We start from the raw sequence: 16,780 nt of genomic DNA on the forward strand, positions 1-16,780 counted from the left end.
GACTGAAATCTGTAATGTCCTTTTACAGATCTTTAATTTATGTAGCTCTTTTTAATGAATACATTTATGCTTATCAACTGCTGCAGTAACTGGGAATATTTCCTCCACGTACAGGGGACGTGAGATGAGATCTCACCGATTTTGATGAGCTGATAACTGTATGTAACTGTCCTGGTTTAATGCCAGCCAGCAGCTAAGTATCCCACAGCCACTCGTTCACTCTCCCTCCTCCTACCCCAACAGAGAGGAGAATTGTAAGGAAAAGGTGAAACCTCGCAGGTTGAGATAAGAACAATTCAAGAATTGAAATGACAATATGAATAATATTAATATAAGACTAGAGGATGCTACTATTACTAACATTAAAAATAATGACAATAGCAATAATAAAAAGAAACACTGTAAGGAAAATGAGAGAGAGAGAAACAAAATCAAAAAGAAACAAATAATGAACAGCATACATGTACCCGTGTGGAACTGCAGCAAAAGGGAAAAAGGGTTTAAAAAAATGAAATTACATACCAGAAGAAAAATAAACAAATAAATAAATAAATAGAATAGGATGCTTTATTTCAGAAATCTGTAATACCACAGAAAAGATTTTGACTGTGTGTCACTAACCAGCATGAAACAGGATGATAGCGCCATCCAAGTTGTAAGAGAGTGTCTTTTGCTGTATAGAAATCACCTTTTCAGGTTCACTTGTCCTCCAAGAGTCTAAAAGGCCAGAGATTTGTAAACAAAGAGAGGGATAGACAGCAAAGTTATAGCAGCCTAACCCATTGACTAACTTATAGCACGGAAACACAAAGACCTAAGGTGACAGGAGGAAATTTCACTGGATATGCCATGCTGGTACAAGAAATGAAGGCCATGATTCTTCCCTCAGAAATTCATGGAAGCACTTCCACTGACTTTGGTGGAATGACTGCTTATGGGAGATTATTATGGAAAGAGGAAAATCAGATTCTGGGCTTGTCAACCTGGCAGCTTTCATCTTCACTTAATTTTTAAAATATACAAAAGAAGAATGTCTCTTTTAAAGAATAATTAAATGAGCTCCTAAAAGCACCTAAAGTCTCTTACCAAGGTTTATCCAAACTCTTCATATTGAAGAAAAACAATCACCTATTTTGTAGTTTCACAAAAATGAGATTTGGATGATTGATTTTTATGAAGAGTTTGCTTTGTTCAGTTATAAGACTAATTACAATGTGGACAGGGACATTGATTAGATAATGCCACCCTAGCACCAGTTCTTAACGATGCAAAACCGGAGCCTCAGAACTGAATTGTGTTTCCAAAAATCAGAGCCCACAGGGTCTGTATATCCCTACCCTGTCAGTCCCATCTCTTGTAGCTTGAGGCAAGCCATCGTGTTGCTTTGTTATTGCAATGGGAAGGAAAGAAGGAAGAGAAAAGCAGAGGGAACTATTCCTGCTATATTTAAAGGAAGAAGCTGTAAAGTGGCTTTGGTGAGGAAAACAGCAGAGATAAGTATTAATGCAAAAACCAGTTCAGTGAAACTGAGATATTTTGATTAACTGTTGAGGGTTGTTATAGTCTCAATTCTACCTTCTCACCTGTGCAGCAGACATATTTAGGTTTTTTCCCATCCCTTTCTCAGAACTTCAAAAGTATGTATAATTGTTCTTTATTTCACCATGTGTTAGACAACTTAATAAGGACTGTAATAATGCGTAGAGCTTAACATACTACATGTGCTTAAAGGGTCTAGTGTAATAAAATATCTGGGCTTGGGCTGGGGCCAGAAAATGCTATTGCAGGGCTGTTTCATTATTGAAAGTTTGATAGATTGGCTGTTCTCCAGTTATTCCATTCAGCATGGATTTATTTCTCTCTGCATGTTTTTAACTCAGTGTATTTTGTAAAAACATGATAGTCATCAGAGTGAATTTGTTCATGCTAAGAAAGAGCTGGTAATTATCATAGAGTCCTGTAATGGTTCATGTTGGCAGAGACCTTCAAGATCTTCTCATTCCAACTCCCTGCCATGGCAGGGATGCCTTCCACTATTCCAGGTTGTTCCAAGCCCCGTCCAACCTGGCCTTGGACAATCCCAGGGATGGGGCAGCCACAGCTTCTCTGGGTAACCTCTGCCAGTGCCTCACCATTCTCATAGTAAAGATTTTCTTCCTAATATCTCATCTAACCCTACCCTCTGTCAGTATAAATCCATTACATTAAAGCTGTTGAACCCAGTACCACTAAAGTCATGATTCCTCAATTTGAAAAGGAGAGCTGCAAGGAAAGTCTGCCTTTTTAAGGAAAAGCAGAGTGGAGATCTACCACACAGCTCAGGATATCTTTAGAAATGATGGTGGTAAGGAGAGTTGAACTCGCATAGAATAAATATGTTCTTTTCTCCTCCTATTCAGAACTATTTCCTTTCTCTTCAAAGTGAGAAGTTATAATAGTCCAAATCATCTTGCTTTTAAATGCAAAATAAAGGAGCTTTGCTTTAAGGGAAAGTCACAGCAAATGTGTTCTCTGCTTCTCAGTAGTATATTTTTTAAGTGAACTGATATTTGTCCTTTTATCACCATCACTTATTCATACAGTGAAGATTGATTCACAAAACAAAAAACAGAATTATAGAACTACAGTTATAGCTTAGCAAAAGACATGACCGAGTTTATTATAGTTTAACAGCATGTCTTTGTTTCCTTTTTGAAGAATTATGGAGTCCAGAAATTAAAGGTGAATATATTTTCAAATCATACTAATTCCATAATTGGAGGAGCAATGATTTTTAGCTCATGTCTGCCTTGGTCATATTAATTATTAACTAAATGATAATTAATTAATGAATAAAAAATCTTTCAGCAAAGAAAAAATATCACATGAATAAATCTATCACCTGAAACTGAACCTTAGTAGAAAACAATTTACAAAAAATCCATTTCCTAAAAATGATTACATGGGTTGCTCAGCCAGTGCATTAAAAAGAAATGAATGCCAATTCTGTTGGCATGAAAGGGATCCATTCTTGATTTGATGAATAGTTTGACTCACACTGCAAATATGAAAGAACATCTGAAAAATGTTTTATATATAAGGTGACAGTTTTAGTTAATGCAGCTTGGAAAGTTGCCTGAAGAAGAATATACACAAGATAATGTTAAGGATACATATAATGTAAAATATATAGATACACAATTTTAAATGAATTCTTTCTTCATTTATTTTAAGCGCTGGTGGAAAAAAAATAAGAAAAATGTCATAGGAAGGATACTATGAAGGAGTATGTATGTATCTCTCCATGGCATAATATAGAGATCCCAGATCCCACATAAGATAAACAAAAATTGTGCAGATGAGGAATACAGAGATAGTTTGTAGACCCAAAACAGTTTAGTCTCTTCTGTAAGAAACTGCTCAAAGCACTAATTAATCTTGCTTAATTACACTGTGCTCAGAACCATGTGGATGAAGCCATACTGCTTCCAGTTCAAGAGATAACTCCAAGGCTCTGTGATGGGTGTTTCTGCATTGCAAGACACGTGCCTTAATATTAAGCAGCATCAGCTGCTCCTGCTCGTGACAGAACCCAGATGATGTGGCCTTGTGAGGGAAACCACACTCTGCCAGCCTTAAGTCTCCAACCAGGAGGTCAGGAAAACAGATAATGACCTTGTTTTTTCAGGACATATTCTAAGCTTCAGACAGCCTCTGATCTAACAGCTTCTTGAGTCAGAAGTGAATTTTGTGTGTTTACTAGTCCTCAGTGAAATTTTCTCATAGGAATTCTTTCAATCTCTCTCATTCATCTTGTTCCTACCACTCATGTTTGTATAAATTTCTGTCTGTAACAACATTTAATAAACTTAACTGTTATAACAAGAAATGCAAACATAGGTCAGATAGTAGAAGCTGTATCATTGCCTTAGCAAATGATCATGCTCTTCAGAAATGTCTTTTTCTAAGGTCATTTAAGATGCATGAAAAAATGTAGACTCCAAGATTCTCAGAATTAGAAAAATATAATGTTGGCGGTATAATAAATAATAATGTATGATTAGAAATTTAAGGTAGCTAGCTGTATCTGAGGAAAGAAAGAAAAAAACACTACTGGTTTCTGGTGGATTGCATCAGGAAAATCTAGCAAAAAAAATCTAGTAATAAATGAAGTATTTTATGACCAAATACTTTGTCCCAGTATTCTGTTTCATAGTCAAGAAACAGAGAAATTAAAAAGAATATATTACTTGCTGTTGCAGAGGTGTGATGAAGTGCAAGTAACAGTAGAAATATGAACCTCTGGGCTGCTTGAGTCCTTTTCCTTTAACCAGAGTAGTTTTTCTCTTTTGAATATTCCAGTCTTTCTGATTCCCCTTGTTTTTCCACCTTTATTTTTCACATCAGTATTTTTCTTTTAACTGCCTGCTTCCAAGCACATTTTCCCTTGGTTTCCCACCTCCACCATATGCTCCTTTGTCATTCTTCATCATTCTTACTAATGAGTTTTCATATCTTTTTATTCTCCTTATTGCTGTTTATTCCCATCCTTCTTCTGCATTTTTTTTTTTTTTTTTTTTTTTTACTCATGTCCACACACCTTCCTAACTAAGGACATTCTATTGAAACTGGACAGGAAAGGCACAGAGGGGATTGCTCTGCTCCTTTGAGAACTCCAAATCTGCAGAGATTGGAAGACTTTTTCCTGTGGTTTCTCTTCAGAAGTTTCTTGTACACAGCACAGTGGATACTGAATCAATTCCATTCTCTCCTGAAAAGGTACCAGCCAGGAAATAGATCTCACTACTGACACCATACAAGAGAACAGAATGATATATATTGTGAGAGAAAATAATCCTCAGCGTAAGAGGATCTCACTTTCATTCAGAATAACAGGATACTGGGCCATTTCCTTGAAAACCCATTTTAACTCGAACCTGTGAACACATGTTCCCGTATAACAATGGAAGGCATTCATTCTAATCCCCCCAAGGAGATCGAAACGTTATCGGCTACTTGTATTATCGATGTTTTAATGCAATATGTGTCACAAAAGGTTAGCTTTTCATTTCTTATTGTCCTCCACATTATGTCAGGCCTCATCACAGAATGTGCTGTCAGTAGACATAGTAACAAAAGGCAAGCTGATGTGGTGTGACAAGATGGGCAGAGGTTACTTTGATACTACACGATGTAGCTTTCTAGGATGCACCAGCAATGCCTTAGTATATTTTAAGCTTTGTGTTGTCATATAATTTTATGTGGCTGAGCCACCTCTTCATCCCCATACTTTTATGACATGCTGTGTACTATTTCATTCCATTCTCATGAGATGTCTAAGGTATTTAGACCTTCTCATTTATAAAGATCAAGGTGCAAAAACCCTTCTAGTCATTTGAGAGCCCTCATGAGACTCTTTTAATGCTGTATACAGCAAAGATGTCAGAATCAGCCTTGTTTCAACCATATCTTGTATAACTCTTTGCAAATACATGGAGAATTTTTTATTATTCATGTCTATGATTTCCAGCTTATTTATTTCCATCATCTACCCAGTCTTAGGATCTGGCTATAGATGATTGGATTGTGACACAATATTTTTGAAAAATGAGAGTAATTCATTCCTCTATTTTCTTATTACCTTGCAGTTCACTATTAAATGTATCATGTGTTCTGTACCTTTACTGTTTACATAAAATGGGGAAAAGATATCTTCTTTTGACAGCTAAGCATATATGAATTTAGTGAGTTATAAAGTCAAAAATAAGAAGTCAGATTTCTTTAAAGGGGGAATAGCTGTCAGGCAGTGGTTCAGTTATTAATCTAGATTCAGTGAAAGTCTGTATTGCTCTTCTATTCCATGGAAATAGGCATGAGCTGGGCAAGACACTTTCAAATGTTTCTTTTTATTCATTTATAGTTACTGCTTTCTATTCATGCTGCTAGAGAGGTACTCAAGAGAAAAAAAGGTAAATAAAATCAAGAACCACCACTCAAGAAAGCAGCCAAGGAGAAAAATCTGTTTGCAGCTGTGTGGTTGTTGCAAGAATGGGTTAATTCCAGGATAGTTTTTCTCTTTCTAGTTACAATCCATGTCAAGTGAATAGATGAATTTTTCCCATTTTCACTTCTCATTACAGGGTTTGTCATGAAAAGTGAGTTATCACAGGATTTTATTGCCTGATATATTTGGTGAATTATAACTGTGCAGAGGACATTTAACCTCTTTTGAAACCCTGTGACTTGTCTGACTGACTGTTCCTGGGCATGCAAGGGGGTACACAGGAATTCAGTGCATTATTTCTTTGCATACAAAACCAAAGCTGACTCTTTTCAACAGAGCAAATAACAAAGTTAGATCACATTTAAGTGCACCTCATGACTAAGCAATGTTATCCCTGTGCAGCAATCTTGCCAAATTAAAGGAAAAAACTAATGCTGCAAGTCATGATTGCAGGAGTGTTTAGCATAGCTAAAACATTTGGCCTGTAAAAGCATTTGCACCTTGCCTGAATTCTGATCCCCAGGATGCTGTTTCTCTGCAAAAGATTTGGTCCTTTACCTCTGTATTGAAAATGCTTGCAAGTACAGAGGGTATTATTCCTTGTGAGAAACATTGTCATTTGATGACTTTCTGATAATGTCAAATGTCACAAGGGTCATCACCTTCTCTTTTTCTCCTATTACTTGATTCTTCCCAGAACATTATCCAGTCGCAATAATTAGGAAAGAAAGACAGCAGAAAGCAGATAGAATATTTTAATACTCTGCATATTTTGATTTTCTCCTATCATCCATCTGCAGTTAGGCACATATTTAACATGTGGAGAGTGGAGAAGGCAGGGTTGATTTGACTTCACAGATGTTCAAGGGGTACACATTTCCTCATGTCACATGTTGCAGATATTGCCATATAACAATGCCTTTTCATGGTACTACCATTAATGATTATAATAGCCATTATATTAAGGCTCTCAATTTAATATAAGTCATAAATACCTATTACATGTTGTTAATAACCAAGTTAGAGGACACATGGGAGGAAGCTGTCCCAGTATAAATGAAGACACTGTGAAGTTACAGTGTCACAGAAGGGTGATGGATGCACACTGCACCAGTCTGTGCCAATGAAGGAGATCACAGCCTTGTTGGCTCCTCAGTAAACCCACATCTGGAACTTTATTATTTATGTAGAATCTACCAATTCTTGGAGAAGGACAAGGTCATCTTTACTTGGCTTTGCAAGTCTTCAGTAAAAACATGCATAACCTCCTTGTCCATCCAAGGAACTGCAAGCTTATACTCAAACACAAAGCACACGCACATATGGAGCGCAGGGTGAAATAAATATATGGGCATGCAATTTATTTTAATTAATAGATATAGTGGGGGTCAAGCTTTAATAGCAGGAACAAACAGGGGACTTCAGTGCTGCAAGCATGAACTTCCACAGTGAGGGATGAAGAACACAGCTGCATCAGGAAAGAAAAGGCCTCATGATCTGTTCTCTGACTCTGAGGCCAGATGAAATGGTTCAGGCAAATCTGTTCCTTTTAGCCAAGAATGGCTTTATCTGCAGAATTGACAGGTCCTCTCCATCAGCAGAGCTGAGTTAATGCACTGGAGAAATCTTCCAGGCTGTTTATCTCCGGGATGTGTAGGAAACAAAGAGGAATATTTTGTTTAAGAATTACGGATCCTTTGACGAGCTACTTAAAGAATGTCAAATGTGTATGTCACCCTCACACAAATCTTTGTCATTTTTTAACTGGAGAGAGCAAATTTGTGGATAAGCTGTCTCAGGATGCTCATGGGAGCAGTCCCATTGGCTTTACAGGACTAAGTTCTGTTTTACTGAGCAAAAGTCACAAAACTGAAGTTCATAAACTGTGGTCAAACAGTCGCAGGAAGATGGTTGTTCCAAGGAGAACTACCAGTAATTATTCACACAGCACACCATAATTTCTTTAAGCATAAGAAAGAAAGCACGCCATCACTTCTTTAATCAATCCCAAACAAGGGAAAAGCATAGGCAGAAAATTTAATGTGTTTTAATCAAAGGCCACAATCATCTAAATCTAATGTTATGAAGATACTATCAGTCACCAACAATATTGTCTGCCAATCACGCACTGTGTTGAGGTACAAACAAATCATGTGTAAAAGCTAACATATTTATCATGGAATGAGGTCTAAAAGAAGATTTATGTCTAGCCAAAACGTTATTCTTTACAATGCAATCCATTAGCTATACATAAACATGTTCAAGCAATTTAGATAATGTCTGTAACGATGGAAGAGACGGTAGCACTACCCCAGGGTGAAATGATTCAGAGACTGGTGTCACTCTGAGCTCCATGTCCAGATGTAAACTGACTATTCATAATAACAAATTAATCATGGGAAAGCAAAAGCAGGGGGGAGATAGCAATCAAAAGTGTTGTCATACTCTGAAATACAAATGCATCCGTTCTGACCAATCTTACTAATCAGTCCTACTGATTAGTAAAAAAATGTGTATAAAAAAGACAGGAGGAAGAAGATAGCTTTATTTTGCTTTGTTTGATATTAGAACATTGTAAATCTTATTCCACAGCAGGCCACTAGTCCTGCTGAAGCTCTTGGAACCACACCAGTGGGTCAGTGGTCATCAACTTGAACATGGAATTTACTCACATCACTAAAGAATCAGGGCAATATGCTCTGGGGATCCAGAGGAATGAGATCTAAAAGAAGTATTAGCAATTGAATTACAATTTTATTTACAGTACTATTTGTGGTTAGTATCAGAAGAATTAAAATTCTTTCAAAAAATAATTTTTGAGAGAATCCAGAAGGTGTACATCCTCTTGATTTAAAGCAATGTATCTACTTCAAAATAATTTAAGCTCCTTTTGAGACAGTGTATATGAACCGGTTTTAGAAAGATCCATTGGTCAAACTGCTTTATTTCTACAGCAGTAAGTCCATCATTTTTGTGCAAAGGAGCTATCTAATCCTATTCTAAACTGCCAAAATCATCGTCCTTTTATGTGATTATTTTTGGTTTCTATTTTTGATTCTGACAAACCAGACACTTAAGAGTGGATCCTAGCCAGATCACAAGGAACAGTTAAATATTGCCTGAACAAAAACTCATGTACTGTCTACAGAAAACATGTCCCAGGGATAATTTTCATCAACGTTCTTAGACTGTAGGAGGAGGAGTGTATATGTGTGAAGCTGTGGTAAATGTGTTTTATATGATATGCCTGACTGACTGCTGTCTCTCAGTGAATGTAAATTAGACTGTGAAAATTAAAAATCAGGAATATTTTCTGAAAGATTAAGTGCAACTCTGAATGTCTGCTCGTGATTGATTCACTAATAGAGATCAGGGAGTAATACTAAATTATTTTTTACAGTTGGGTCTTCGTCAAGGGCCAGATTCAAGATTGTTTGGATTCGGTATAAGAATTTCATCTTCTCCTTCATCAGATATTGCACTGCACTTGGTTTAGGCCCCTGCCATTGTATATCTTCCATCAATAGGATTTTCAGCATCTCAACAAAAGCTCTCAAGCTCAGGACCCTATTTCTTTCTTTTCTGCTGTCCTGCCAAAGAAACAATATTTTGATTTGACTCTCATCTCAAAATAGTTAAATGGAGCATATTTATTTTCACAAACACTATGCAAAATATAGAAAATGTATAGAAAATGCAAAATTGCACCATGCAAAAGATAGAAAAATGTGGAAAATCTTTTGGAATGTTGGCGATCCATACGCCAGTAAAATGAAATTGCACTAAAGCTGATCACTAAGCAGCCATGTTGTAACCAGGTCACTTAAGTTAGTTGTGTAGGAAGGATCTAAAACAGAATGGTGATGTAGTATATTGTGGAAACTGCTCAAATCCCAAACTTTGATGAATCCCCATTTGTATATTGGCAATCCAAAGTCAAAAAGTAATAACTTTTCCCCCACTTCTTAGACAATTGCATGCCAGACTGTAATGTTTATTGATCACCGTTCTTTATCACTTTCCATTGACCACTTATGTCCATAGTTATGCATAAGGACTATTGATTGGGTAGTAATTACCCTCTAATGTAGGTCAGTGAGGTCACCAGCACCAACTTACCCTTCTTGATTTTTGTTAATTTAGCTTATTGGGATTTTGTTTTTCTCGTTTTCAGTTTTGGAATTGATTTCCTTTTTTTGCGCTTTTTTACATGCCATGCAATATTTAAGTTGTTTACGAATTGCAAAGAAACTTCAACTTTATAAGGTTTTTTTTAAGGAATATTTATTTTCGGTGTAACTAAATGTTAGTCTTCGAGAGTACAATATACATTTTTCTGGGTAAAATCTAAAGTGGAAACAATTAGTGTAAAAAATGCAACAAAGTCAGAAAGATTGGTTTTATATTTGTTTCCCTTTGGGACCAGTGATAGACTGTAACTCAGATTGCAACTCCTCTTCAGAATACATAATGAATTCACCTTCTTGTAGAAGCTACTAAAGTGTGAGTAGAGTGGTAGCGTGTTTGAAGACATAGCTCAGAACTTTTAATTCTGGTCTTATAGTCACAACAGCTGAGCCAGCATAAGGTGTGGGAGTATTAATTTATTACTGAAGTGTGGGTCCATGATGAATTATGGCACTCTGCAAGCAAATAATTAGAGATTAAACAGTGAGATGGCGATACTATTTGTTACTCTTGTCTGCTATGTCTGAAATTGAATCTTGAGTAGTTACGGGAAGAGGTCATATCTTCCAATTCACTTTCACAGAACCAAACATACCAGGGAGCTGATCCTCACTGAGTTTGTCTCTGAGATGACACGGCCACAGAAAGTGTGATAAACTGTAATAGGGTTTATTAAGTCATCGAATTGCAACAAAAGTGGATGGCATACAAGCAGACAATTTTGAAGGTAGGAAAGCTAATCAGATAGTATGTTGCTTTTTATGGACTTCCGTGTTTAAGTCAATTTTCATGACACACATACAAAGGACATTTGCATTTCATGACACACATATGTCTGAAAGATATCTAAAACTGCCTGAATCCTCCCCAAACTAATTTATTTCTTTGCATAAAGTACAAAATTTTTTCTTCTCTGCATTGTCTTTTATCTAACTTTATGTAATGAATATGTTCCCATATTCCATAGCAAATGGGATTCTAGTTATCTCCTTCTCCAGGCAGTTTAGAGCAGTAACACTGGTGGCTTACAGAGTGACTAAGCAGGTGGGGTATGTTTGTGGGAACATTGAATCCATCTCTACTATCCATTGTAGAAGATATCTGACTGACACATAGGGAAGAATTAAGCATATAATTTTATCAGGAAGGATATTTTGACCTAAAATGCCATAAGTGATGCAAACCCAAATAAAAGCTTGAAGAAAACATGTAGAAACACGTTAGGCTCTTGAGTGTTTGCTAAGTGTAAAACAAGTGTCATGAAGTGTTTTGTTCATTTCAGGCTCTACAGACTTCAGAACTACTGACTGTACTGCTTTATCTTTGGAAGGCTGAAATTCCCCATGGCTGTTGCTCACACTGACCTTTACATTGGCTCATTGTCCATACTTGACATGGGTCAGGCAGACAAAAGCTGCTTTCCTCTTGTCAGTCAAGCTGAGTCCTTTCTAATTTGTCCTTTAAGGCCATGTCATGCCTTTTGTGAATCTTTTGGACACGACAAATCATACAAGAATGTGCTTCTTGAAGAAGGCCAAAATGTTGTATTCTCTTTTATAAAAACTGTGAAAACCACTTCAAATATTTATGCCTGCTACTATGTACAAAAGGAGGCAAAAGAAATCATGGTGCATTAGAGGTTCCTATAGCTCAGTTATCCTAGTCCTAAGATTAAACTGTGCCTTTTGATTTACCTATCTTAAGAAAGTTTTGCCATGAAACAACTATGCATGACGAGTCACTTTCCTGATCCCTGGGTGGGTATCTATAGAGTCAGATATGGACAGATAATTTTAGCTGATAAAAAACAACCAAACTCCTCTTTGAAGAGAACATTAACTTGAAATTTTGCCCACAGCTACATGTTTTCTGGACCAGAACTGATGCTAGTCTTGCTACTGCAGAGAAAGAACAGAATTAGTGCATGACTTTTCATTAGCTATCTAAATACGCCTTGTCTGCTGTTACATAACAGCCTCCTGTGAAAACAAACTAAACATGCCTATGGGACATTTTGCAGAAAATAAAATGATTTCTGGTGTTAAATACATGGGCCAGAGGTAACACATTGCTCAGTGTGGCGTGGTAGAATCAGGCTTTTCCATTTTGTCCAACAGTCAGATGCTGCTACTTACAATTTAATCTCAGGATTTGAGGAGCTCCACTGAAAGCAATTAGTCCTCAAAAGAAAAAAAAAAAAAAAAGGAAAAACTTTAGAAATGTAGGCAAAAAAAAAAAGTAGAAAAGGGGCATAGATGAATAAACACATGCAGTTATTTTCACTGCAATATCTTTTAGTATATTAAATTACCTTACAGTGCTGACATATAAGGAAAGTAATATTAAAACACTCAAGGTGGAATTCATGCCACTACACTTAAGGTTAAAAATAAGTTTCTAAACAAATTTCTTGTTTGAAGATCCTTTCTGTAATCAATAGAGTTAAACACATTCAGAGAGTTACCCAATGATTTCAAAAGTAAAGATTCAAGGCAGGCGATGCACATGGTCTGAAGTATAAAAGGAACCTAGAAAATGTAACAGTCTCATAAAGCTAACACAATACCTGATACAGAGGCAAAAACTGGAATACCTTTATTGAACACACAAACTGCTCTTTAAGGGTCTCGGGGGCATAACATGCTAAAGAGGAGGCAAGGTTATGACAAATAGGGGATTCCACAATCTATTAGCATTTCCAGTAACAGAGGTGACATAAGGGAAAAAAGGGATTTACATTTCTCAGATCCAGTGTTTACATTTTGGAGAAAAATTATTTGATATTTCCAGGAAGCAGGGTTACATTGGGAAAGGGTGATCAGCTTTACCCAAAAGAAGGATTTACACAGGGATGGAGAAAACAATGGGATATCTGATAGCATCATGCAAAGTCTCTCTACATCCTGCTGAGGGGGATCAAGACAATGGATCTTATCTGGTCTTTTAGATGTTTTTTTTCCCCAGCCTCTGTTGCCCAAGGTTTCCTGTTTAACCCTTTTCTGTTCGTATTTGAATTTTGGACTGCAACAAGAGAAGGAATTAAAAATTGGTTCTGAGCTTAAAGGTGGACAGAATCAAGAGACGTCATTCAATTTGCAGGATATTCTTAAAATATTCATTCTCATAATCCTTTTTTACCCATCTGAACTGATTCAGCCATCCTTTTGCATAGGCTCTTCCTGCAAGTGTGAAATGGAACTTTGCTCCTTTCAGGATTTTCTGTTGGATTTTCATGATCACAAAACATTCTCAGTTGGAAGGGACCCACAAGGATCATCAAAGTCCAACTCCTGGCCCTGCACAGGACCATCCCCAAAAGTCACACCATGTGCCTCAGAGTATCACCAAAACTCTCCTTGAGCTCTGTCAGCCCTGGTGCTCCGACCACTGCCCTGGGGAGCCTGTTCAGTGCCCAACCACCCTCTGGGAGAAGAACCTTTTCCTAATATCCAACCTAAGCCTCCCCTGACACAACTTCAGGCCATTCCCTTGGGTCCTATCACTGGTCACACTGAGCAGAGATCAGTGCCTGTCCCTCCTCTTCCCCTCCCCAGGAAGCTGTAACTGCAATGAGGTCTCTCCTCAGTCTCCTCTTCTCCAGCTGAACACACCAAGTGCCCTCAGCTGCTCCTCACACGGCTTCAAATCAAGGCCCTTCACCATCTTTGTTGCCCTCCTTTGGACACTGTCTAATGACTCAATATCTTCCTTACATTGTGGTGGCCAAAACTGCCCCAATATTTGAGGTGAGGCTGCCCCAGGGCAGAGCAGAGCAGGACAATCCCCTCCCTGGCCTGGCCAGAGATGCTTGGCCTGGTGCCCCCAGGACAGGGTTGGCCTCCTGGCTACCAGGGCACTGCTGACTCATGGACAACTGGACATTGACTGGAACCCCCAGGTCCCTTTCCTGGCACTGCTTTCCAGCCTCTTATTCCCAGGCTGTCCATACATCCAGGGTTGCCCCATCCCAGGTGCAGAATCCAGCACTTTCCCTTGCTGAACTTCCTATGATTGGTGATTGCCCAGCCCTCTCATTTTTCAAGGTCTCTCTGCCAGGCCACCTTTGCCTTTGAGGGAGTCAACAGCTCCTCTGAGTTTTGTGCTATCTGCAGACTTGTTCAGTGTCCCTTTCAGTCCTCTGTCCAAGTCATTTATTAATATTTTGAAGAACACAGAGCTTAAGATGGAACCCTGTGAAACCCCACTAGTGACAGGTTGCCTGTCTGATGCCACCCCAGTCACTGTCACTCTCTGTGCTCAACCCACAAGCCAATTGCTCACCCACCACATGACATGTTTATCCAGCTCTGGGCTGGACATTTCATCCACAAGGATGCATCCAAAAATGTAGAATTTTTGTAGTAAATATATCAATACAGCCTTAACTGTGAGTTTCGTATAGTTAAGTGCTAAAGAGTGTGATAACTCCCACGTAGCCAAACCTGCCATTGATTTCAAGTACTTTCAAAAATAGAGTCACAGAGTCATAGAATGGTTTGGGTTGGAAGGGACCTTAAAGATCATCTGCTTCCAACCCCCCTGTCATGAGCAGGGACACCTTCCACTAGACCAAGTTGCTCTGACCCTGGCCTTGAACACTTCCAGGGATGGAGTAGCCACAGCTTTTTTGGGCAACCTGTACCACAACCTCACCATGCTCACAGTAAAGAATTTCTTCCTTATAATCTAAAACTACTGCCTTTCACTTTAAAGTCGATACTACCTGTCCAAAATGAAGCACCAGACTCTGTATTGGGTACACTGAATTCTGCTGAGATGAAAGGTGTATTACATTTTTCCTGATGTGTCTCTATAATTATTCTTCTAGTTGCATTTACTGATGGAATAAGGTCAGCTAGAGGACTTTTACCTGATCAACTCATTCAGCAATATTAAGTGAACTTCGTTTTATGTTCAGACAGTTTAGCAATGATGCCTTTTATATGACTAATTTATGTCAAACATGTCAAGATTTTTTTTTCAGAAGTACTACATCCAGAATGACATCAGTTAGCTGCCATTCAATACATAGCTGCATACCTAAATAAGCAATGTATTAAATGTATATCTCTTTTATTTATAAAATACACTAAAAGATATGGCAGAACCCCAATATATAGGTGGATTTTCTTGAGAACTTGCTCTAATTTCCTATCTTTGTGAGTCCCTTTTTTTGGAATATTCTTTTATAGTACAATAATGTATATCTTATTTTTTTTTCCTACTCAGGTAGGAAGAAGAAAAAAACTGGTGAGAATTTTTAACGTATCAGAAAAAGAACGTGTACTAGGTTATAAAATATATGTCATATGGCATTTGAAATGTTGTTGTCATTGTCATGAAGTTTAGTGTTGTATCCCACTAAGATGTTATGACTAAAATGCTAATTATTTCACTTGGACTGTGGCCGGTTTTTTTGGTCATGGTTAATATTTGCAAAAATGTCAAAGTGACCTAAATGCTTCAGCACCACTTGTTAAAAAATTGTCATGGAGAACACTCAGACTCCCAGCTGAAAGGGTTTTTCAAAGAATATAAGGTATTTAAAAGTATCCAAAAATGTATATATAAGCTTAAAGATATAATTTTTAAAAAGTATATGATTATGTTAGGTGCTCAATTCATGTTGAGATGCCTCTCATTCATCATGGAAGGATCATTTACATAATGCCCATGAAATGGGCACAGGGGGCAAAGACGAAGAAATTTATTCCTTTTTAGCTATTCTGATGCCATCATGGAGCACCAGAGGGCTTAATTGCCACTGTAGTCCTGGGTACCAAAAAAAGGTAATAAAACCAAGGCATTGAAAAAGGCCTGTGGAATAGTAGGTCAGTTTGTACTGCAATGCCTCTGAGACTTCCCTGATGTTTGAAGTACCACATCATTTTCCAAGAGCATCTGCTCTTCTAGCTGCCTCTGAATGGAACACAGATTGGGTAACCTCAGCACTGGCTTCAAATTATGCCTTTGATTCTTTTCTCTTTAAGTCACTATATTCAATAAATATAACATTAAAAGAAGATACCTCACTTCAAAATTGAATAAAATATTTCTCTTCAGTGTGGCTTTGGCTGTTGCAATATTGAACAGAAGACGTGGATGTAGACTATGTATTTCCTCCTTAAGGCTGGAAAGGTTTCAGATGCAAAAGGATTAAAATGAGACGGATGTTATCATGCGTTTGTGAGTCATGACAGGTATTATTGATCCTATTTACCTCCCTTAGATTCAGTCACTAGATTAGGAACCCAATATTCTGAAACTGGTAATTTTTCTTCTTAAATAGTATATCAAGGAAAAAGAAATCTTTTGGAGGTAAATTGCAAGTCCCTTTGATGAAGTTTCCATAGCATATAAAGTGTTTATGTTAATCTGCCATAAAAGCAAGAGTTACTAACACAATCACAAAAATATGAATAATTTAAAAACTTCTATGTCTTTTTCTTTCACTCTTGAACAATTTTTCTAAAGCCAATGAAAATGTAGTTCTCTTTGCTTTGTTGCTTTGCGTTTCCTTTTTTTTTTTTTTTCTCTGAAATTAATATTTTGGTCCAATTCTTCATTTGGCTCTGAAGACATTGTATTCATTCTGTATATTTTTATGAA

The 16,780-nt window shown here is 37.4% G+C and overlaps 1 protein-coding gene across 2 annotated transcripts in view; it reads left to right on the top strand.

Moving 5' to 3' along the window:
- RIT2 (Ras like without CAAX 2) overlaps positions 1-16,780 on the top strand; it is a 172,971-nt gene that overhangs the window by 116,076 nt on the left and 40,115 nt on the right. The window contains exon 5 of one of the 2 annotated variants that reach the window (XM_064643079.1): positions 11,454-11,549. The exons of the other annotated variant lie outside the window; for it this stretch is intronic. Coding sequence (XP_064499149.1) covers positions 11,454-11,534 — 81 coding nt within the window. The 3' untranslated portion in view covers positions 11,535-11,549. Of the gene's footprint in view, positions 1-11,453; positions 11,550-16,780 lie in introns of those variants that run through there. 2 annotated transcript variants of the gene reach the window in all.

This window comes from Pseudopipra pipra, chromosome Z, assembly GCF_036250125.1.
Source record: "Pseudopipra pipra isolate bDixPip1 chromosome Z, bDixPip1.hap1, whole genome shotgun sequence".
NCBI lineage: Eukaryota > Metazoa > Chordata > Aves > Passeriformes > Pipridae > Pseudopipra > Pseudopipra pipra.